At 39.2% G+C, this 25,261-nt stretch overlaps 1 protein-coding gene across 26 annotated transcripts in view; it reads left to right on the top strand.

The window, feature by feature from the left end:
* Window positions 1–3,958, top strand: part of EPB41L3 (erythrocyte membrane protein band 4.1 like 3) — a 141,509-nt gene extending 137,551 nt beyond the window's left edge. For 25 of the 26 annotated variants that reach the window (XM_029959243.1, XM_018081508.2, XM_018081492.2 and 22 more), the window contains 4 exons: window positions 23–121; window positions 1,180–1,260; window positions 1,527–1,643; window positions 2,883–3,958. In XM_029959243.1, the coding sequence (XP_029815103.1) occupies window positions 23–121; window positions 1,180–1,260; window positions 1,527–1,637 (291 nt within the window). In that variant the 3' untranslated portion in view covers window positions 1,638–1,643; window positions 2,883–3,958. The remainder of the gene's footprint in view (window positions 1–22; window positions 122–1,179; window positions 1,261–1,526; window positions 1,644–2,882) is intronic. The other variant, XM_018081379.2, reaches the window with a different exon arrangement.
* The last annotated feature ends 21,303 nt before the right edge of the window (window positions 3,959–25,261 follow it).

The raw sequence follows: 25,261 nt of genomic DNA, 5'->3' as shown, positions 1-25,261 counted from the left end.
GGTTTTCTCTTCTGGTTCCTAGGTGGATTCCGGTGCTGACTCCGAACCAGGTGTATTGATGAGTGCCCAGACTATCACATCTGAAACCACCAGCACTACAACTACTACACATATCACCAAAGTAAGTCCTCAGAAAACAGGGAGCTCTTTTTTCACCAGGGTGCATGCTTTCTTAAGCTCAGTTCCATGATTTATTTCAAATTGTGGACCCATGCTTATGCTCTCTAGGCAAAATCTTGTATGCTTTGGGTACCTGTCTTCGTTTACCTGTCTTTGGCTATACTGACTTGATTAACTCATCACCCAAAAACTTGACCAGAGTCCTGAAAGTCATGAACATTTAGCGTATGTCTTTGCAAACGCAAAACCTTGTTGTGCAGAGACACTTGATTTACCTGCAAATACTATCTAGAACTGGAAGCAGTATAATCACATTGGCATCATTTGGTAGCCTGGAAGGAATAATTTACCTGAGCATGAGGCTCCACTGACATGACTATACTGCCTTTCATTCCTGAGCTGTTGCCCGTGCACGGTGTTGAAAGCACATAGTAAATCTGTACCAGTCAGCTCAGACACCATGGCTGTGTTTCTGGGTAGTACCCTGGGGAACTCTCCAACAGCCAGACTGAAAACTCGTAGCTGCAAAGACAAAAGATGTTGGGTCTTCCAAGTTCCAAGACAGCATCTAAATAACAGTTCCTCCCTAAGCAGAAACTCTCTTAGTGCTCTGATAGCTCTCCTACCAATATTCACTGGGGACAGGATTTCATCTTTCTGCAGGGAAGTTTCTAATGCTACTAACCCTTTAGTAGATGAGCTATACAAAGGCCATACCACCCTGTATTGTATGGAGTGTCTGTATTCCCATTCTGTTCTTCATGGGACAAATTTACTATAAATACCTACCATTTTTGACATACAAACATCTCTCCTGATGTATGTGCAGATTGACTGGGATCATAAAATAATCTGTGTTGGAAGGACCTTGGGAGGTCATTAATCCATTGAGAGCAAGCTGACTTCAGAGCCGCTTAGGGTGCAGTTCTGGGTTGCCCCTTCTGCATGTGCTGTTTGAGCCAGTTCAGTCCAGTCATGTCTGGGTTCCTGCCCTGATCATTCTCTGGATGAGTAGCAGCGCTCCAAAGTTACTGACATGCATTTATCCCTCCCATCTAGACTGTGAAAGGAGGCATCTCAGAGACAAGAATTGAAAAAAGAATAGTCATCACAGGAGATGCAGATATTGATCATGATCAGGTAAAATCTATAGACTGCTAAAGAAGCTGCCATGAAGACTGCCAAAGAGAACATTTCTAAATACTGCTTTGACAGATACTGTTCATACTGGCATGCCTTAAATTAAACTGGATTAGTAGTTAAATCATTGATGGTATATTTCATATTTTAATCATTTTCCCCATTTGTAAATTGTGTAATATCTCGTGAATCTCTCCACCTTGCTACTGATCATGCATGTTCCACCTCCTTTTTGTTTTTGCCCTTCTGTGGTTTCCTTGGGATAGGCGCTGGCTCAGGCAATTAAAGAAGCCAAAGAGCAGCACCCTGACATGTCAGTGACCAAAGTAGTGGTACATAAAGAGACAGAAATCACACCAGAAGATGGGGAGGATTGACCAGAGGTAAGAAGATTAGATGATTTTCCTAGGCATTTACTGGGCTGGCATGTTGCAAATGTTGTTCTCCTACCATATTTCACCTGTAACTCTTCGCTTTCTCTCAGTGGCATTTTCCACTTGCATTTGCGTTGGTTATCAGTTCTGGTATTTGAAAGTAAACCACGTTCAGCTCTAATCATCTGTCTTCATTTAACGGTGCCAACTGGAGAAAGAGAACTACTCATTTGCTTTCGTTGGCTCTCTGAAAAGTCCTCATTGTCCATGCTTTGTTATAGTCTAATTTTCTAATTCTGAAGTAATAAAAAATCATCTGCTTTCGTATCATTTAAGAACAAAAATAATTTGTTCTTAAAGGTGTGCATTTTGGTTTAAAAATGCCAAGGAAAAAAACCTACAGCTGCTTTTTAAATGTCCCTTGCAGATATGTTACAAGTTATGCTTTAATTTCCAACTTGCAAAGATATGGTCCAACTTGCTGTTAAACGCAGTGAATTAGTTTGTCAGTATTTGGGTGTCTTGGCTTTCTTGTATTTGAAAGAACATTTTATGTTTTAAAGCAGCATTGTTTATCAGGATGAGATGATAATGCAGCTTTTCTTGTGTCAAGCTTTTTTTCAGTAAAGGCATGCTCTCCAATAGTGGCTGGATAAACAGACATCTTAATATTCCTATATTTCTTCTGTGTGCAGAAACATGCCATGCATACTAACCTGCTATGCAAAAGCTGTTAATGCCAGCACCACTGCACAAATTGCTTTGAATGCTGTATGCAGAGGGGGAAGAAAACGCTGCTTGTCAGATTTGTTGGAATCAATAGCAGCATTTTATTCTTAAAACAATATGTATTCCTTAGCACTTGGTGTAAGTAACAGAGTATAATGCACAGCACCTTTTGAAGCTCTTTGGCTCTTCTGCTTTTGGATATACAGACCCTAAAGAAAACTGAATTTCAGTGTCAGTTATTTATTTGGAAGATGGAACCAGTCACTAAGGAGTGAGTAGCTGTGATTCTTGTGGTATTCTGCTAATTGTTTCAGAGACAGCTCAATGTGGCTTGCTTAAAAGTCTATTGATGTCGCTAATTCTTTCCATTGGCATCAGTGGACTTTGGATTTGGTCCAAGTTGCTCATACTGGGATGATGCCATTTTCAAATAGCTTTTCTTACATGAACAAAGTTACAAAATATCTTTTGTAAGAGAGTAGTTGCTTCAAATAATTAACTCAATTCTCTTTTCTGCAGGAATAACCTAGATTGCATATGAATCCAGACATGCATACCAGTAGGAATACGAGAGCCTATACGGAGTCTCAGTTCCAACATGACTGACTTGTATCTGTCTATGGAAAATTTCAGTACAGAAGAATTGATCTTGACAGTTAATAAAGAAACTGGCAGAGATACCTTCCCATAGAAAACAATCTGAATCAGCAGCAGTTAAACAATATTGCATGAAGCAACAATAAAATTACAGAAAAGCAGCATTTTTAATTTTCTTAAAATGTCTAAGTTTTCAGCTATACCTGCACGTTCATAAACAATATAAACAGTGATCTCATGTAACACATAAACAGTTCATGCCTTTCACAGTTTCTGAAAGTCTAAACAAATTAAAATTTGTTAGGTGGCAAGCCTTTTGTTTATGGATATTGTAAATGAAGATTACCCCCAAAATGCTAGAAGCTGTATAGGTACTGTGTATAATGTTTTACCACACATTAGATGTGCCAATAACACAGTTTATTCGGTAAACAACTGGAATCTTATATTTGTTTCATCTGGTTTTATTACTGCCCGATAAACAATGATGAATCTCTACTCTTATCAAAACATTTAAATGCTTACAAAGTGTGCTTTGTATACCTGAATGAATACCCTATGAGGTAGTAATGATTTTAGTATATTAACTTTACCGATTTTTGTCAGCATTGTTCAGAGTCAGCTTCCAGTCACCCTTCACAGATCCTAACCTTGTAAATTATATGTAGTTATTTTGGAGAAAGAAAAAAAGAATATCTGTATTTTACTTAGTTTGCAGCTTTAGAAAATTATTAATCTGAAATAACCGTGATGGTTTTCTATTGATTTCCCTTTTGTTCTCAGAGGAAAAAGAAAATCTGTTTGAGAATCTGGTCAGCATTTACTATCTAGTTCAGAGTCAAGCCTTAACCTGTACAGAACATCCACCAAAAACTCATTAGTGTCCAGCTCTAATACCCACAGAAGGGATAGCATCCATTACACTGTCAGCTGCATCACAACACATGGTGAATGTATGTTTCTGCATAGTGAAATAAAAGTGGTAAATGCATCCAAAATCGTATTGTTCTGTGTCTAAAAGCACCTAGAGGTTTTTAATATTCAAAACGTCAAAATGTTACATTTGTAGGACACCACAGGTTTTACTCGTGTGCACAGTAGATGTGTTTTGTCTTCAGCGGCTGACGCTGCACTGTGCAGACAGTGGGAGTTAGCAAAGCATCCGAAGGGATGACGGTGTTCACCTTTGTGCATATGATGTTTGCAAAGGAAAAGGACTGTTTGGTTCCTTCTGTTTTCTCTGGTTGTGTAAACATTTCACTGAAGCTAAATGAAGGATTTTGTCATTGCTTAGAAAGTAAAGGACAGTAGGGCTTGATCCAGATCCACTCTCTTTTAGTACATTTGTTCTGAAATATGGATAAAATTCTCTTTAAATCAGTACTTACTTATGGTTCTCTCTTTCTGCTCCTTTGCCACATCTCATTGACACTCCCCTGGTAGTTTAAGAGATATATGTAACAATTAATTCACCCTTCAATCTGTATTTCCTTGCAGTATTGAAAGAAAATGGGTACAAGCAGATTTTTCAGGACATAAAGGGCCGAATTTGCCCTTCGTTGTTTACACAGGGCTCCCTCTCATTGAAGTCAATGGATTTGGCTTCATTGGAGAGCAGGATTTGACCCAGTGACTTGTTAATAAATGTTTATTTTCATAATTTAGAAAAAAAAAATAGTATATATAGAGAGAATAACCTGTAGATAATAATTAAAAGTAATATCCTGAGGCTTTTAAAGCTTTGCCCTTAGTCTCTAAAACATCTTCCTTCCACCAACCATTCTTCATGCCTTTAAATCCAGAGTGCTAATGATGTAACACCCCCCCCAAACTCCCATCATTGCTCACTTTTCACCTACTAACCACCGGTTCGTTGTGAATTTTGATGGCCCTCTCCTAGTCCAAGAGCATCTCTGTTCTCATCCCTCTGGGTGACAGTAGGCTCAGCTCTCTGGTGCTGCTGGCGGCCAGGGGTGGAGGAGGTCCTCACCTTGTCTCGGCAGACAGCATGCCAGGTCCTCCCTACTGCATCGGGAGTTTAAAAATAGACTCTGAAGCCATATCGATCCTCCCTCAGGTGCCCCTCATGTTGTCAGCTAAGGAACAGCATTGTATTACCTCAGAGAGACACGAGGCGATCACACAGCCTTCTCTCCAGAGTTAGAGCATTATATTTTAGCATGGCTTGAGGAGATTGTACTCTGGTGATCCTGCACAGTATGTATGCTGTCTAAAGATATTGTGTCATAAGAAGTTAGTCTCCTTGGAAAGGACGCTCACCGCTAAGACACAGCCTAAGCACATACAAACTATGAGGAGATGAGAGTGGACAGGCAACGACATCTCAGTGCCACTGTTGGTAGTAGACCCTTGTTTGGGGGATGGTTCCTGGAAGTGATGGCTTTGGTTTTTGTTAGAAACTGTTTCTTGGGTTGTCTACCTAATGCTGTGCCACATGAAATAAAGAGCACCTGCCTGTTTCTACCAACCATCTTTTGTCTCCGTCTCTTCTCATTTATTGTTGGTCTTTGTCTGGCCTCTTGACGTAAAACAGCTTAGAAAACAAACCATCAAATATTGTGTTACTTGAAAACACCATTGCCAACACAGACAGCAGTACAGGAGACAGACTCGCTACAACTGGAGTCACAGCTTCAGCCCCGCACTCTGCACCACTGTGGTAAGGGACCCAGATGTCCGGGCAGGGCTTTGCACACCAGGCAAGAGTGGGCATCACAAGTGATCACAGCAATTGTGACCATTAGAGATACAGAAAGAGTGAATACATCGCCTTGGCATTTTTTAAGATTTTTTGAAATCCCTTAACAGTTATCCCTCTGAAGTTTTTTTTAAGGCTGTCTCATCACAAATGACAAGTAATGGTATTTCTGTGCTCAAGCACACATAAAAAAAATTAATAAGCTTCTAAATCCATGTAGTAGATCAGAGCAAGGATTTAACAGCTTGGCCCTGTTTCTTCCCAGAGCAGATTTAGACAGCTGGTGAGATGATGTGGTTAACCTGTGCAACAATTTGTATCTACTAAAATTACAGCTCCTTATAAATAGTTCTTCATGACATATAAATTGTACATTGAGTCCAGGCTTCAGTTCGGTAATCACACTGGCAAGTCTTGCTGCAGGTTTCTTGCCTTAAACCAAAATAGTTCTGTCGTTTAGGATCATAAGGCCCATTTACAAGCTTCACCTTTACACATTCCCTCTTCACAGGTAATAATGGTGAGATAATGAAATGCATTCCCCTTTTTTGTACTGGAACAACAGTGGTCTAAATTCTGCAGAGCTAGGAATCAAACCTTTATTTTTCATTATTTTTCCTAGTTATTTAAAGTTTGTGACGTGCCTGAGGCAATGGTGAGATATGTTGCACGATTATAGTTTTTAATGTTTGTTGAACACACCAGAAGCACATACTATATATTGCCCAAAAAAAAATCCCACAAAATTAACCACATGCTCAATCAAACTGGCCAGCACCATTTTATATTGTTATTTTATTGTTATTGTTGTTTTATATTATTAGTTACCATACAGTCTGAGATGCTACACAAAAAACTGTCTCAAATAAACAAAGTTCAAACTTAAACCAAAGGAAAGGCTATTTTCATTTGACTTTAGCTATTATAAAGCATTAAGAAGACAATTTTTTCAAGGTACATATATCGCAAACTTTGGCTCACTGTTTTGAAATTTGATCTTAGCTCTTCTCTATTGTTAACTTTAAGGAAAATCCTTAATTGGGCAATATCTCATTCCCTGGTCTTAGATCCACTTTTTCCTGAAGTACATGGAAGAGTAAAAATTGACTAATGAGGAGAAGTTAAAAACAATTGTTGAATTCTCTTTTTTTCCCATTCCATGATGTAATGAAGCAGACACTTGTTTTTAAACATGTTCTGTTGGTACTGAACTTCCTTCAGTTCACTTTACTGATCTAGTCTCCTGAGATGTCTTTGTAATTTTCTTTTGCTCCTGAAACTCCCTGACTCTAGTAACAGGCTTTCAGGGTTGATGTTTTCTGTGGCCATGTGCTTATCAAATGACACAAAACTCTCCACTGAGTGGAATAAGACCAAAGTCCTCTCAAACATCCATCCTCTCAAAAGATCTGGGGCTGGATGGACATGAAGAAGGGCTACATATGATAACAGGAGCTGAGCTGGACCTCCTACAGTCCTGTATAGATCCCAAGATGTAGTGCTGGTTTGAGGTACTATGGATGGACTATGGGTGGACTAATGCACAACTATGAGAAATGCTATCTCCATTGCTTATACTATTTTTAAAGAAAGAAGAAATTAAGCACTTTTCTTAAATCTATAGATTCCAAAGGCTATATCAGTCTTACACTGCAAACAGTGGTTTGCTGTGTCTTTTGTCGCTAGTGTTATGCCACATCAGGAAAGAGTCTGCCCATGGTTGCTCTGGTCCCTCAGAGCAACACAAAATACCAGTCTTCCTAGCAAAACCTTGGTCATACACTTACGTGGCAGTTTGAGCCATGTTAGAAATCCAAAATCCAATTTCCAGGCTTCCCCACCCTTTCCCACAATTTATCTCAATGCTCAAACTTTCAGGCAAGAGGCTTCTATAGGGGAAGGGGGAAGTATTTACATTTATTTACACAAATAAATATACTGTATAAACTAAAAGCAACTATATATATATATATTATTACACTTCTATCAGTCCCTTTGAAGCTTCTTCTTTTAACTTTAATCCAGGAAAAGCCTTTTCAGGCTGATAAGTAACCAGTCTCTCTCTCATGGGGATGTCTGGGGCCCCTGAACACTCCCTACCAACCTCCAGCTGTTTGCTGCAGTCTTTTCTCCTCACGAAGTCCAAGAAGGTAGCTTTAAGTCCGTCCTCTCATACCTTGGTTCGTAGGCTGCTGTAGTTCAATGTCCTCTGAGTCAGTTTTCAGCTGCCCCCAGTCAAACCTCTGTAGGGCAACTCCCGAGCCCTTTGGTCCATCTCCAGTTCTTGCCTGAAGTTCTTCCAACTGTTGCAATGAATCACAACTGTTTCTCCTGGCAACCAAGCCTCCTCCTCCGGCCCCGTCTCTTGGCTGAGCTTCAATACTAAGCCTTAAAATCCACCCCCCACCAGCCTCAATGCAGTGTGTGGGGGAAAAGCCCCCTAGCCTTGGCCACAGCAGCTGCGGGGGGGGGAAGAGGTCCTGGCCTCCTCGCAAGGGGCCTGCCTCTCCCTCTCACCTCAGGTGCTGTGAATCTCTTCTTTCACAACACACACTCATTTCAATGCTGCCTCCAACTCTGGCCTAGGCCGAGTTGGGGGCCGCAGGGCTCCCCTTCCCACCTGGAGTGGGGGGAAGAAGGAGTCCAGCCACCCCCTGGCCTTCTACACCCACACGCAGCAGACAGCAACAGAGAATTGCCAGCAGCTTCTGGTGCTGTGTATATATGATTTTTTAGCAGAAGCGAACAAGACAAGTGGTAATTTGCTCTCCAGGGAACACTGCCCTGGCACCCAATCACCTCTGAGCCCCTGACTCTCGGGGGGGGGGGGTGTCAATCTTAACCCATGACAACTTAAAAAGACCCTTTGTAGTTACGCATCTTTTAGTTCCATTTCAAGGATTTACATTTAAATAAACAATGGGGGGCATTGCTATTAGTTTTCATATAAAAATATTTTCCACAAGTTTCTGTATTCATTAACTGAAAGCAGATTATTCCATTATCTTGGGAGTACTGTTTGCCCTTGTTCATACTGTACATTACTCTGGTTTATGCCACTTGATTCCACCTCCACCCTTTTTTCTGTCTCCCATTCAACATCAGTACTGCTTCTCAATTAGAACTAATGGCTCCTGTAAACACAGTTGGAACAGAATTTCAAAAATTCTGTTTTAAATGAAAACCAGTATGCTCAAATTACACAAAAAAGTCAGTCAACTCTCTTTCATCATCTCATGTTCCCAAAGGCAGCTATAACCTCCATAAACCAGTGACCTCACTCTTGAAGCTGAAATGACCATCAGTCATTGTAAGTAGGATTAATGGCCTGTTCTTTGAGAATGACTACAGTGACATAAAGTGGAAAAGAAAAATGAGAAAGAGTACTGACACTGGAAATTGTTTTCATTTTTAAACACATTAGACTTTTATCTCGACAGTCTACTAGCTCTGTTTTCTCCAGTGCAAAACTTAAAGAAGAACCTTTTATTCTTGACCGAGGGAGGTCAAGGGATGGGAGGCGAACTGGGTTTCTCCAGAGTTTACTAAGCATTTCTTTTCCAGTTTCTAGAAGTAACTTTGCTGTCTGCTGTGTTGTGGTGTACCATGACTCTCAACTTCTGTGCACAAGCAAAGCTCGGGCAATGTCAACTAATTGGAACTGCAAAACACAGATCCCAGAACGAATGGAGCTTTGGGGCTGCCTGAATTACAACTCAGAGCAGCGTGTTTCCACACAAGCCCTGCTTTACAGTGCACATGTTAAGTACTGAGCATGTGTTATTTGATGAAGAATCCTGTGTGACTATAGTGTAAAAAAGACAAGATTATACAGAGCACATGATGGGGCTCACAGAAGGGTGTGTCATAAATTGTACAACAGAGCAAAGAAAAAAATGAAAGCAATATATCTGAGTGTACAAAAGCAAATCATTAAGAAACCTTCAAAACCTCTTCCAGTAGGAAGAGTATAGCTAGTATGATGATACTGTTTAATTAAATCAATAGTGTTACCAGTACAGATGTCCTTCCTCAGTGGATTTAGGAGGCTGTTTCTCAGACATCGGTTTTCTGGCCAAACAGTTGATGGATTTGGCATACGAAGGTTTCTAAAGGCATTTGTATTCCTTTAGTCCAATCTCCAATCTATATACAACTTACATACCCATCAATCTTTTTATATAGTCACAGAGGTGTTGACGGTTTAACGGCTCATCTCTAAAACACCTAAATCCTAAGATGGACTAAAACAAACACATTTCCACAGAACATTATTTGTTTTAATAGTATTTTGATGAAATCATCTTTGAATATGGATTAAACAAAGGATCTTTGTTTTGGTTTGTTTTTTTCCATTCAAAATGCCATCTGGTTATTGACATGTAAGAAGATTTTTTTTCCTGTAATCAGATGACATGTCAGTACTGATACCTTTTGTCATACTGATCTATAAAAGTGAAAATGTAACATGAAAACACTGTAACCTGTGGCCTGATAATACAGAAATAAAAGACTGTCTTGAATATCTGTGTAATGTGGTTCTGTGATGAGGAAGCGTTTGCAGACTCTCAGAATACAGCCTGTAATAGTAAGTTATCGTACCACTTCCCAGTTATTTTAAATTCTTTTTGTCCCTTCTTGCTTTCTTTCATATTCTCCAACGTAACCCATCTGTCTTTGATCTATCAGGCTCCTCTCTTGTGCATCCTCTCTCCCTTCCAACTTCATGACTTTTAAGCAGACTACATCTGCTGCTTCTCTTTGCATTCATTCTGTTGTTACATCTTATCCCACCTATCAACCTTCTTTAAAGTCTTGCTAGTTCTCTCTGTCCTGCAGTGTTCCCCAGTCATCCCTAACCACCTCAGCTCCTACAATGACAGTACATCCAACCCTTAAGTGTGTATTTCTTTGCTTTCATATCTCTCTTCAAATTTCAGTCTTGTTTCATTCTTTTCATCACTGGTGTCTTTCCCATAAATGATTTTACAGTACTCCCTTTGATTTTTTTTTTGTAGACACTTTCTCCCTCTTCAGCTTTCATCTGATCTCTTTCAGTATTTGCCAATTTTCTCTTGCATTGACACTTGGACCTTTCATGTTTTCTGGTCCATTAGCTTTAATGGATTGTCATCTGCTTTCAGACCTTTTAAACCCCATCCTGACTTTCCCGCACCTCTTTCTGACCTGTCACTGAAAAGCATGCACGATGGAAATCCTGCAGATAGTTTTCCTTAAGTGCAAAAACATTTATTTTCTCTAACAATGTTAAACCACACTCTTATATTTAAATAAATCCTTCCCCCAAGTAGACAATATACATGATGCCTGTTGTGTCTACTTCTTTCTGCATGAGCTCTTGCCCATGCTTTCCAAGGAGAGCATAATTAACAAGCAGAATGACTATTACCATCCTCTCAAATTCCTCTTAATTCTCAATTTCCACTTGCCCTTTTCACAGACATAGAAGATTTTTGTCTACTTCAACTTCTGAAAGCCTCAATACATCCTCATGATTGCATCCCAAGGCATCTTTCTCCTCAAAAATATCAGCTTTATTTCCTAAATTTTTAGTTCCTCTCACTGTAAAAATGTCTGCTCCGGTCTCCAGCAACTCTCAATTTCATATCCAGTATCATGTTGTCAGCATTATCTAGAGCTACTCTCTTCCATTCTGGAGGCCAGCATGTTTTCCCCCACAGCAGCTCTTCTCCAGGCTCAGGACCAGTACATTTCTGTTGTTCTCCATGACTTGTCCTCTCTATAGACACATACCCCACTTTTCTATCTTAATCCTGTCTTCTCCATGTTCAGTTAAGTCCTTTTGACCCTCTTTTAGCAACAGGCTGTCTTTGGAGCTTATGGCGTGCATCCTATCTCCCTTTACACTGCCTTGCTGTGATTCTCCAGGAATGTGGATTCAGCCCATATTTCTGTCCAGCTTAATAAAAAGAAGATAAGTATTACTTCTATTCAACCAATTTGTGTGTATTTACAGCTGCAGCACTGTTTAGTAGAAACAGCTCTGCTATTTGTGTAACCACATTATGACTTCTGTGCGAAGGCAAAATGGAGACACCACCAGGAAATGAGATATTTGTTAGTGTGTGAGAATAAAGAGGTAACATCATCGCTATATTGATGGCAAAACCATTTTGGCATAACAGCCAGTTTTATTTCCACCTATAAAGTTGCCCCATGACCAAATGGTTGTCTTCAGTAGGGCCCAACATTGCACGATCTCTGAACTAGAGCTGGTTTCTGCCTGATTTGCTCAGAGCAAGGGCTGAGGAATGGGACTGTTTCCTCCCATTCTAATACTTATGGCCCTTACTTAAAGCCTAGGAATACAAAGAAATCTTCTGATTCATGTGAGTCAGGCTGCTATGACACAGGCTGGCCAAGTCAGGTATCAACTCACTGATTACATGCGTCGGCACATTTGTACTAAAATGGTGCATCAGCACTATTTATTCAGTCATGCCACTAAGCTCTCCTTCAGTGCATTTAATGATGTAGGAAGGGGATGAGATAGCAAAAGAGAAGCAGGCAGAGCAAAAGCTCTGCCATAGCCTTGTGAGTGACAGAAACCTTGGCTGACACCTGGTATGTTCCACCTGTGTTGTCAAGTACATCAATCATTTCAGCAATAAAAGCTAATTAATGTTGGGACAACAGTAGCACCAGTTGGGTCCCTCCCCAAATTTTTATCATTATATGTCCTTGTTTGACCAGAAATATATGTACAGTGTGGGGACTTGATTCCAGTTTCTCCAGTGAAGTATGTTAATTTCCTGTTGACCACTAACTCTACAGCATCAGGAAAGACACCTGGTACTGTGGCAGGCCAAAACCCATTGCTCTAGTGATTTGGAATAAAGTATTTTGTCACAGGAAAACTAATTTGGCCAAAGCTAAAACCTACCAGTGATGGGTGGAAAAAACCCTACCCACAGCCTTAACAAAATTCCTCTAACAGCAGCGGTATTGTTCACATGTTATGGTGGAGAAATCAAATCCTTCACTATGTATGATGGAACTTATTTTTGAGCCTGGGGAAGATGATGTGACTGAGATATAAGGTAGTTGGTAATAGTTCAGGACCAGGAAAGCTACTTCTTATGACTGAGTCTCAGTAAAAAGACTGCGCCATCATGTCAAACTCTGTGCTGTGTCTACAGAACTAATTCTGTGCTTCTTTAAGGCAAAAGCAAGGGTGACAGAGGGTTAGAAAAATCTTGTGGCTGTTCATACAAGAACTATCACATAGAAAAAAGAAAACCTCCAAACACATGCAAGTAAAATAAGGGAGTAGTGTTGTAGCATGAGGTGATACAGAACAACCAATAGCTATGTGGGTTTTGTAAAAACCTTTTTTTTTTTTAAGGAAAATAAGGTAGGGGGGCAATGCTAATGCAGGACTTCTGTAGAGAGAACACAACCTCTTTGTCTAAATCAGACAAAATGTTGTACTGTAGGAGTAACAAAATGATCATATATGCAATACAACATATCTCTTCTGTTAGTATGTATGAATAGAAATAGGAATAGAAAAGGCCATCCCCATAATGTTGCTGGGTCCCACAGATGCCTTCAGTGTGTATACTAAACCATAATTCTAATCATGTCTTTTGATACCAAAAACTCTCTTATTATTTTTAATGTATACCGGTGAGAAACTAGGGGGAAGATGGTCTAAATCCAGTGCCTGCAGACCTCCAATTCCTGTGAATTTTACAGCTGGTGATGGCTCATTCTTGAGCACAAATGTCAAGGGGTTTCATGATGCAGCAGTATTTGCATATGTATTTTCCCCTTCATAAACAGAGGATGAAACTACACACATGAAACTACAAATTCTGTGAGCAAGATAGAAGTATTTCAACACTAAACCAGTAATATCTACATGAAATTATGCAAAGCAGCTATTGCTGAGACTCCCAAGTGATCTGATTTTGGCTACACATACTTTGATAATGATCCACCTTAAATTCTCTACTTGGTCCAAGAAGACCTCTGCTTGCTCAACTACACTGGCAAGTAGATTTGTTATATGTCAGTTGGTAAAGCAAACATTGTTTGTCAAAACTAATGTCTACTGTGTTGGCACCAACAATTAAAACTCCCCAGTATCAGTCTCTCCTCCGGCACTGTTTCCCTGCCAAGGAAAGAAATAATGATCTTTTGAGACAGTATTTGTATCTAAGACTTTTTAATATAGATGCCTCATCCTCTGCATCCATTTTTTTCACAGGGGAAGAAAAAATAGCAGACAGTAGGGTTCCTCTCTTGATTCTTTTGGGAATATACTGATGGATAGAAGTCATTAATCCCATGCAGGTTTTGCTTCTGACAGGGCAAGCTGTTGTCCTCAGAAGATGTGATATTTGAGAGCATTTGATCTTTTAGTGTCTTTTCTACCTGGTTTGCATCAATTTCCTCACCAGCCTTTCCTGCCCAGTTACACTTTAACTAATCTAGAACAGCAGCAGGGGGAGAAACCGGCCTCTCCTTGTTCTGTTTCTGCTTTCTGTATCCTTCCCAGATATTCTGCAGCGTTTCTCACTGTATGCATTACAGGACCCTTGGCAGTCAGCACCCACCATCATCCTTCTTCTAAAAAAGTTTTCATCTCGATCTTTTCTCTCTGGGATGGAGTCATGGCCAGGCGTCACACTGAGCTTTACTCTCATATTCCTGGTAAAAGGAAATAGGGACACAAGTCACAAGACCTGAAGATCTGACCTTACTGGTCTACTGAATTTAACCTACAAATACAATATTGCTACTACCTTGCTGTCAGAAATTTTCATAGGCATCCTTATCCATCCAAGGTGACAGGGAAACTCTCTGCATGTGTACTTACTTGTCAGCCAATACCTGCAGCCTGCTCAGAGCCTGCTATGATAGCAGTCAGAGCTAGGATCTTCCCACGTTATAAAAACCCACATACTGGGTCCCAGTCCCTTTGGTGAGTATGACCAAGCACTAATCTTTCTGTTGGCAGAAGAGAAGTGCATACAATAGCTACCTAAAGAGAAGTTCAAACATAAATAATATAACGCCCTCCTCTGCTTTTGTCTATTTTTATTTTTATTCAGTGATAGCTGCAATATATCTATACCCATTTATGAAATGCCCACCATCATTTATAATTCTTTATACCTTGCTGCTATGGCTGATGAGCAGAAGTTCACAAACGCAGAGTGTGTCAGTATTATTGCCAGCTAGAGCCCCTCGGAAAACTAATGTCAGTCTCTATTCAACATATCTCATTGCAAACATTAAGGTGTAAATTATTAATCTCATGGCTGATGGAGAATAAATGGAATATTTCCTTCAATATATTTAATAGGAATTTCTTTTAGACTGAATTCAGTCATTTGGTTTACTGAAACAGCCAGCCCTCTCAAATTTGCATGAGGGTGACTTCAATAGTAAAAAGCATATCCTCAGCTTAAACAGAGCAAAGGTAAAAGGAAGCCTAGTACCTTTCCTCAGATAGTTGTATTTTTGCTTCACTGGCAAAGAAATGCCCCTACAGTACACAACAGCTATCTGCTGTCATTCAGAAGTAGATTCCTCCACATGTCCGTGTTGTATGCTATGCTGTTCAACAGCATGGCTTGTCAGGATCTTGCTTTTGCAGACAGGACAACCAGAACATTAAGAGAAATTCCTTTACTTCTTCTTTCTCTTTACTGTTATACATCATGTTTTAAATAAAATTATCAGGTAGTTCTCAGATCAGACTTACCAAATGACAGGAAAACATGTAATTTTGATTTGATATTATTTTCTGTGTCTTTGTCCCGGTGCAAGTACAAGTGAATTAAACATGGCAGTGGGAAGGCAACAGCTTCCAACATGTGGGAGGAAATCTCACTGGCAGATGTTGTCTCAAGACATAGAAATGTGTAATGTGGTTATTAAAGAATGCATATTCCTTTCTACAGTGCGTATTCCTTTCTGCAGTGCAGCCAGGGAGTTATGGCAGATCTAGAAGAAAATACTGTGACCTGTATCAGAGAGACAAACAGAAATATTTGTCTCTAAAAAGAGATTTAATTTGAAAAAGAACGTGTGTATACCCTGAGCTCTAGGAGTTGAAATAGCCCAAAAAGATGGGTTTGAAGAATGTGACTGTAAAAAGAGGTTAGAGCAAAGAGCAGATGTATAGCAGATGCACCAGGTTGTACTGAAAGCAGGAAAAATAAATCGAAACTGAAGATTTTCTATGTGTTTGCACTGTAAGAACAAAACTTGTGAACAGTACTTGCAAGAGATGTTATTTTTGTTATTAATGAAAAACAGTTGAAAGCTGACTTGAAACCAGATGAGAGAAAAAAAGGAATTCTGCTGTGTAATTTTTTGGGGGGCTGCAAACAGAAGTCTGCAAGGTCCTCTCATTCCTAGATACTAAGCTTTTAGTAAACTTTATACAGAATGTATACATTCCACTGTTAGCAGGAACTGCAATCATCTCTTAGAGCCCTCTTGCCCTTTGAAACCATAAGTCACCAAATGTTTCATGAAACTGAAAATGTTTCAAATGTTTCATGTTTGTGTAGTATTTCTTTGAAGTATAATCTTGCCTCAGAATTTTACTTCAGAAGATCAGTGTTCCTTTAAACAGAAGTTTTCCAGCCAGTATCTGACAGCAAACCAAAGCAAATCACTGGAACAACAACATTGGAGAAGCCTCATAAATTACAGCACAGATTTCAAATGAAAACCAAGGTCTGTGAACACCATAGACCTTTGAGGGCCTGAACTGGTGAGGTTGATTTTACCATGTAAAGGTAATTCATAAGGCAAATATGCATTGAACTGTGCTAATATTTTTTTCCATAGGAAACTGTAAATACACAATCTAGAACCTCCTGACCATGCCCCTAGATTTAAGCAAGTGTATTGAACACAAGTTGTATATCTGGCATGGTATTGAATGACTTACTTCATACTGAAACACAGTAAAAAGTGAGGAACTAATAACAATTAGGTTCATCATCAGGATAGTATATGATTTGTTTTATCATACTGTCTTGAAGTCCCAGTCATGGTCCAGGACTTCATTTTTCAAGGTGTAGCACACATACAGAACAAGAATGTGGATTCTTCCATGAAAAAGCTTACAGTCAAACAGTAATGCAAGAGACTGGGTAAAGATACAAAGGAATGTGAAGGATAATGGATAACAATACACATGGCTTATCTACAATGAAGAGTTTTGAAAGGAGAATTTTTAAGCAGGACTTGAGAAACACTTTATTCATGTTTATAGAGAATTCCCAGAACTAACTCAAAACAGTTCCATAATGGACTGCCCGAGACAAAACCTAAGATAAATTAAGAGAAATTAAGACACAGATTTTGATGGCTGGACTAATGACAGGACATGATGATAGGGGCCAATGATGCAAGAAACTAAACTGTACCAGAGTGGAATGGAGGCAAAGATCACAGAGATTTTTATTCAGTGAAGACACAAATTGGATAATTATTCTTGTGGGAGTTTTGAGCTAAGCTTGTAAGTTGAGCAGAGGTGAGGATGAGGAAATGGGCAGTTAAGGTCATCCATCAACAAGGCAGTCACTGACATGTGAGCATGAGGAACCTTGAGAAGAGGAGTAAGACATTCAACAGAGAACAGTAAGTCAAAATTAGACAGTACTTGACAGAGTCCAGGTACCAGGTATCCAGGAGATAGTAAGAGTAAGGTGAAATCAAGTGCTCTGAAAGTCAGAGTGAGTGAGAGTATTTGAAAATAAGAAGACTGGAAAGCAAAAGCTGTCACATCCTCACTCTGATCTTTCTGCACCACTGATTTTATGAGAGGAAAAAAGCACCCAAGTCTTACCTGAGTTACTGCTTACATGAAACTCTTGTGAGCACTATATCTTATGTTCAGAAAAAGCAAAGTGATTGGCTGAGCAGAATTCATGGTTAAATTGCTCCTGCAAAACCAGCAACCCAAAAATTTTAACAGTGTTTTAGAGGACTGCAACAGAATATTTCTGGATCAAAGCAGCCTGCAATACCTAAGGCTGTTATGACATATTCAGCCTCTGTATTGATCATGCATAATCCTGTTGATCTTGTAACTGTGACAGCAAAACATGCAAACATATATAATAATGTTAACACTTAGTGTAGTAGGTTAATAAACAGCATACTGATCCAAAGCTGCAATAGGTGCTGATGACTTGTGTGGTGCATGAAATATTAAAATATTGTGAGTATAGCAGCCCTATCTTGAGTACTCCATGCAGTTTTGGACACCACAGAAATATCTTATGAAAAAGATATTAAGATGTTAGAGAGAGTCCGAAGGAGAACCACGAGGATGATGAAGGGTCTGGAGGGGAAGCCTTATGAAGAGTGGCTCAGGTCACTTGGTTTGTTTTACCTTGGAGAAGAGACTGAAAGAGAGACCTCATTGCAGTCTATGACTTCCTCAAGAGGGGAAGCAGAGGGGTAGGTACAGATCTCTTCACTCTTGTGACCAGTGACAGGACTCAAGGAAATGGCATGATGCTGACTCAGGGGAGGTTTAGGTTAGATATCAGGAAAAGGTTTTTCACCCAGAGGGTGGTTGGGCACTGGAACAGGTTCCCCAGGGAAGTGGTCACAGCACCAAGCCTGACAGAATTCAAGAAGTGTTTGGACAGTGCTCTCAGGCAAATGGTGTGACTCTTGGGGATATCCTGTGTGGGGCTAAGAGTTGCACTCAGTGATCCTTGGGGGTACCTTCCAACTCAGCATATTCTATGATTCTCTGATTAAAAAAGAAAAAGGTAGCACAAGCCTTCCAGAGTTCATGAAATGTTTGAACAATACTCTCAAGGCACATGGTATGATTCTTGGGGCTGTCCTGTCCAGGACCAGGAGTTGGACTTTGATGGTTTCTGTGAGTCTCTTCCAACTCCAGATTCTCTGATTAACTTACCAAGTTGTATGCTCTCCAGCTAATAAATTTAGAGGATTTTTTTCTCTTTAAAATGCTATAACTGAGCTTTTCAAGCTGGTGGTCTAATAAAGGCTGTCTCAGGTTCTTCTGAAACAAGATGACAGCTATATTAGCAAATAAGAATACTTGAGAATTGTATAACAATTATATTTGGTGATCTTAAACAAAAAAACACCCTGCTATGTTTCTCTATATTTGGCTTTAGACAGAGTTACAACACAGCTAAGTGCAAACTTTGTGTGGTACAATATCTCCTGACAAGTGCTTGCCCTCTCAAATGCCAAAGGCTTGGACAGAATGTGAGGTACCACATGGGATGAAAGTGAAATGATGATGGTTTCTGAAATCTTTTGTGGATGTCAAATACCTAAATAGAGGGGCTTGTTCTACTGAAATGAATGACATGTACTGTACCTATAGCAATATAAGAGATGAAGTTTATAGCTGCTGTCATTTCACTCCTGCTTCTGTTGTGTTTCAGTCTGCTTGAAAGACATCTTTGAATCAGAGCTTACACTGTTAAGATACCAATCCTATGGCCTAAGAAACTTCCAGTGCATGCTGGGACTGGTCCCAAAGGCACTGATGGGAGAAATTAACAGGATGGTGTCATGGTTTAACTCCAAATGCAGGACATATAGTCTAAGAGAAACAAAAGCCACATTATCTCATAGCGATGTATTTGAAGCAAGAGTTATCCTAGCACTTTGATTTGCTTAAATGTGTATGGAAACTTACTTATTGTCATTTTAACAGCTTGACACAAAGAACTTGGGTCTACTTCTATTAATAACAATGTATCTTATTAAAATAAGCACAAATCTGGAAACTGCTGCAGTTAGAAATATCTCTAGCTTAAAAAGTGCATAAATAACCCTGATTATCATTTCAGTGAATGCCGCCATGAGGAACAGCACTGGCCAGCACATGGAAAATTATGTTTTGTCTATGATAAGGTCAGAGAACGATAGTCAATATGCAATACCACACACCTGCTTTATTTGCACATATCTCCACTTATGAGAACATCATATATAGGGTATGAATGTCAGCAATGGCTAGTTACATTTGATTTAGGGAGAGAGATGATAACTGAGATGGAAAAGGTTATGAAGAGACAGAACTTATCTTAAAGCACACTATAGGCTTTCTATTGACTTCACCTCCATGACACCCACCATTAAAGGATGATCAGACTGGCAACATTACTTTCTGTAGATTGGACTGCTTGACAGACAGTAGCCAGAGCCATTATGCTGATACTAGGAAAATTTTTCTCCTCTATCCTCTCCACCCCTTCCTCCTTTGGCTTATCTTACATACAGATACTGAGACTGAGAAGGTACTATAACAATAATTTCTGGACTGTGCATATCCATTTTGGTATTTATAAAAGGTTTTTGAAAAGTTGCTGTATCTTCGTTGGTATCACACTTGGATGAAGGGTAACTTAGTTTTGAAGTTCCTCTAGGGTTCTACAAGAAGAAGTTCTTATATTAGCATGTGTTTCTCCTCCACATTTCTGAGATCATCTCTGTGCTTTCATGTCAAAATAAAGCATAAAGGAAAACTGCAGAAGATAGAAAGCAGAGACCTATCCTTAGCCATTCACCTTGAATTCTGTGAATAATAAATTTGGATTGAGTGGTAAATGCAGATTAGTTTAGTTATCAATGCATAAAATAATCTGACTGTAAGTTTTCAAATTCTGCTGCAGATGTACTATAAGTGATTAATGTAACTCTAACTCATTTTAAAGTCATAGCACAAATCAAGCAAAAAGACTTGTTGTATTACTATCACAGGCAGTAGTTGCATCACTCACAGCTTTGGCTGAGAGGTCAATGGGCATTTAAGTCCAAAGTATGCATTAGGTAAAGCAGAGTGAGTAATGTTTGGGATGAGCATAAGGCATGATTGTTATTAATCTCTTCATACATACAGAGACTGAGCAATGTTCATTTGCTCCAATTCGGCAGTTGCAGCTGCTGGAAATATTTGTATGTGCTCTGTGGGAAAAACTCTAACAGATTGTGGTTATAAAACATAAATTGTTCAAAGCAGGCAAATGTAACTTCAACTTATTTCCATGGGACTAATAATTCACACAAGCCTATAATTTATTGCAAGTTATGTTTCCTGTATTTCCTGCAATTTGTACAGTACTGAAGCACATGACCTGATTAAAGCCTACATGCAGCTGACATCGTGTATCAGTTTAAAAAACACACACATATACTGGGGACTCAAACAGATGAAAGAACCTCAATCCAAGAAGCTGGTAAGACTAGCCTGTTTTGGCAGAAATGTTGACAATCCTGTGGCTGAACAACCAACGCTGTTCTCAGACCAAGTCCAACTGTACAACATCATCAGACAAGGGACAGTGGCACACTACAGCCAGTTATCATTCTAGTGTGCAGTAGTTACATCCCATGGGTCTATTCCAATCTTCCCCTTTCATGCAAGCTCTTCAGATTTGGAAAATCTGTATGTTTTCTGCCTCAGCCAGAAGCACTCATCATGTTATAATTTCTTGCTGCAGCAGGCCAAAAGCAAATTGAATAGTTTGCCATACCTGTTGCCCTAAACCTTTTTTATGCTGTAGTCATTACATTTCTCATTTTGTTAACTGTGTTTACCGGTGTTCATAAGGACATATGTTATCCCTGGAGATTTTGTACGTTAGTTAAATGCATCTAAGCCATTATCTCAGAAGTCAAAGTCAGATTATTTTGCCATAGGTAAAACATTACCACCTACAGTGAATTGGGTTATTTTCAAGCTTCTGCAATGGTAGCTAAGCCAACCTATAGCTATTAAAGTGCCCTGAAACACCACTGAAGAGTGCTGTGTTTAAAGTCAATAGTCAATAGAAACATTGGCAGATCTGAGCTTCAGAAGGCAATATTATTAGGCTTTTTGACATTGGACTTCATGTCTACTCTTTTATATGGATCCGAATCATGGGTCATCTACTGCCACCACCTTCAACTCCTAGAACACTTCCATCAACGCCGACTCCATACAATGCTAAACATCCACTGGTCAGATTATGTGACCAATACATCTGTTCTAGAACAAGCAGCAGTTACAAGTACTGAGGCCATGTTGCTGAGAACACAGCTGCATTGGGCAGGGCACGTCTCAAAGATAAAGGACCACCACGTCCCTAAGATATTGCTTTATGGTGAACTTGCCACTGGCTGCCGCAAGAGAGGAGCCCCGAAGAGAAGGTACAAGGACTCCCTGAAACAACATCTCAGCCTTGGCCATATTGATCAACATAACTGGTCTACTCTGGCCTCCAACTGGGACGCCTGGAGACACACCATCTATAACGCTGCTGATGCTTTTGAGAAAGTATGCAGGATCACTCTTGAGGAGAAAAGACAATGCAGAAAGAATCGTGTCCTGCAGAATATACCACCTAAGGAGTCCTTCTGCTGTGCCTTTTGTAACCGGACTTGTTCAACTCATATTGGTCTTTTTAGCCACCAGTGTGCTTGTAACAAATGTGGGTAGAGCCCTTCCCAAATCTTCGTTCGTGAAGCCCAGCCATGATGATCATAGGTAACTAGGTGAGAAAAAGGAATTGGTGGAATATGCTCTGGATCTAGATCTGATAAGACCAGGTTTTAAAACAAAACAAAACAAAAAAGCCAACAACAAGGAAAAAAACCCAAACACACTGAAAACCAACCAAACACAACAACAAAAAAAACCCCTCCAAAACCTGATTGCTTTACTTGGAATATTCTATTCTCATAATTCCTTGAGCGAGTTGGCACAAATGATACAGTCATATAAAAGCAAAATAAATAGGTCTCTACAAAGGCAGGACAACTTAAACTGTTGGATAATATCATCCCTTGAAATGGCTTGTGGATACCTATCATATCTGCCACTATGGTCCATACTGACAGTGGAGGAAAGTATTTTTTCTTTGCCACTACATATTATTTGCTCGTAGTTGATGGTTTGTTTTTTTTTTTTTTTTCAGTTCAGCAAATACTGAGGACCGTTAGAAGCCTCTGGAAGCCAAGAAACAACTAAAGGGGGAGAAGGGGAGGAAAGGGAAGAGCTGCTTTTGTTACCTTGTTACCTTAAGTTAATATTTCCTGCACATCATCACTTTGATATATTTGGATCTCTTAGCAATTTATAAAACTGTAGCAAAGCAATTTGTTGAAGACTGCACAACAGAAAACATATTGATTACGGTTAAAAACTATTATCCTTAACAGAAACCCCTTTTCCTTCTGGATATGTTTTTGAATTCAAAGTCAGAATTATTAACTTGGATGTACTCAGGAGATTATTCAAAGGGAAATGGCTAGTATATACAAAGTAAGTGATTGTCAGCTATTTTCCATTACTTATCCTAGCTACAGTTTTCACTTAATATGACACTAATTTCTGATTTTATGTAAAGCTTTTTTCTGAGATGAGGAAAATCATTCTTATCTACCATATAAATACTTGCATGTCAGTAAAGGTTCCGCTCTACCCACCAAATCCCATAACTAACAGTTAACATCTCTTCATGTTGAAATATTGTGAGGCCCAAAAATGATAACAGGAAGGGGGTTTTATCAATGTGGAAGATAATGTAGTTGGTGCTAATGCTTCTTCTGGGTCAATTTTTGCAGTAGCCAGGATGAGGCATAGCTAGGACCCAGAGGTTATTCTATACTACCTCAACATCATTTTCCAGGAACCAGGAAAGGGGTGTCCTGAGGTCAGGGAAGTGTGGTGGTAGTTTGCATATTACCTGGCTCTGTGTGGTGAGCAATCGTGTGAATCATTCACCTCTTTCTTGTAGATTATTATTAGGATTGCTGCTATTACTGTTCGTTTTCTTATTTCGTTGCTGTTTCCAGTAAATTGTTCTTATCTCAACCTGTGATCTTTACCTTTTGTGCCTCCAATTCTCCTCTCCAGCTCTCGGCAGGGGGGAAGGGGAGGGGGAGAGGGGAGTGAGTGAGTGGTGTATGGTTTGGAGTGTTTCAGTGGGAGCACTAAACTGAGGAATAAGTTTCCAAAACCACAATAATTTACTCTTTTAATTTAATGTAAGAACCTAATGGTCTAACTATTTTATTTCTCTTTAGGAAAGCCTAAGAAATATAAACTTGCATTAATTGTGTGGTCCTACACTACTGAAGTAAGCTCCAAATTTTTGACAGGATAGAGACTTAATAATAAAGAGTTTTGAGAATTCTTGGGGTTTGTAAACTTTAATAGAGGGATAGAGCCAAATTCACCAAGCAATTACCGCATTGTTTCTTTTGGGCAAGACAAGTAGCCACATGATATAGAGAGGAAGCTTATACTAATAATGAACATGGAAGGAGAACCAGGCTAGTTCACAGGGGATTGTTTCTGTGTTAAATAGTAAACCTAGTAGAATTCAGCAAAATCATTGCCTTTATTCCAGAAACATTGTTCACACTGAGTAGCACAGGAAGATACAAGTATCAATACATTTAAGTAATTAATTAAATACTGCTTTTGCAAAATCCAGGCCTAAGAAAGCAGACGAGGTAGTAACAATACTTACACGGATTCTAATACAGGATTTTAATTTTTCCAAACTCTCATCAAACTAAATGGAGAGATAGTTGTTTTTTTATCTTGTAAGAAATGAGACTGATAATTTACATTGAGAGCTTTGCATTTGTCAGAATAAAACTCCACTACATCTGAAGAGACCTAGGATATGTTCAATTCTATCCTTAACATAACTTGACACTGTCTCCCATGGAAATCAATGGGAGCCATTCTAGGTACATTAGTGGATGTTAGATGTGATCTCTGAACACAATGACATTTGGAAAGGGCATGAAAAATAGAGGAGCACACATAAAAAAAATCAAAATATTGGTTTACATTTTTCTTTTGTACTCTAGAATACAACTGTTTAATGTTGTTGAGACTGGTAAGAGACAAAGGCAGGTAACATTATAAATTAAACTCCCTTTGCCCTCTCCATTAAAAATACACTTACACCACTTCTTTATTTTAATTTGGTAATTTTATTTCCTGAAATTTTTGTTATGTACAGAGCCATAGAGAGGGATATTTTTAATGAGTTTAAAAGATAATTTCATAGCTCTAGGCATTTTTCTGTATTGAAATTTGATATTTTTTTCTCAATATGAAGTGATATGTTCAAAAATTAATGTTAGTCAATAAGTCAGTTTTATTTATACATTGCATTATAAATTATGGGTTCACATCTAATTCCCTAAAGCATGGCAATATTCCAACTGACTGTACAGATGATGAGCTCAAGCAAACTGCTGGGCAGCAATTTTTTTAGCTTCATTCCTTTTCCTAGCAGGCATATGTCTCATGATGTTTGTATTCATCTCAGGTAACAAACATAAATATGAGAAAGAAAATCCTCCATGCAAAAATCCATTGTATTCTGCAACTGGGGAGTAACCAATGTTCTGTATCTGCATTTATGAACAGAATATTTGTTCTTAATATGCAGGATTGTGCCCTCTCCATAACTGAGGAGCTGCCTTTCAGAATAGTCAGTTTGATGGCCTAATGGAGTATCCTCTCTCCTTGAAGATAACATATGTTCATTAACTTGACACT

Source organism: Manacus vitellinus, unplaced genomic scaffold (genome assembly GCF_001715985.3).
Source record: "Manacus vitellinus isolate BGI_N305 unplaced genomic scaffold, ASM171598v3 scaffold_1_pilon, whole genome shotgun sequence".
Classification (NCBI taxonomy): Eukaryota; Metazoa; Chordata; class Aves; order Passeriformes; family Pipridae; genus Manacus; species Manacus vitellinus.
Note: the sequence above shows the minus strand (reverse complement) of the source record. Positions and strands in the feature narration are given on the sequence as shown.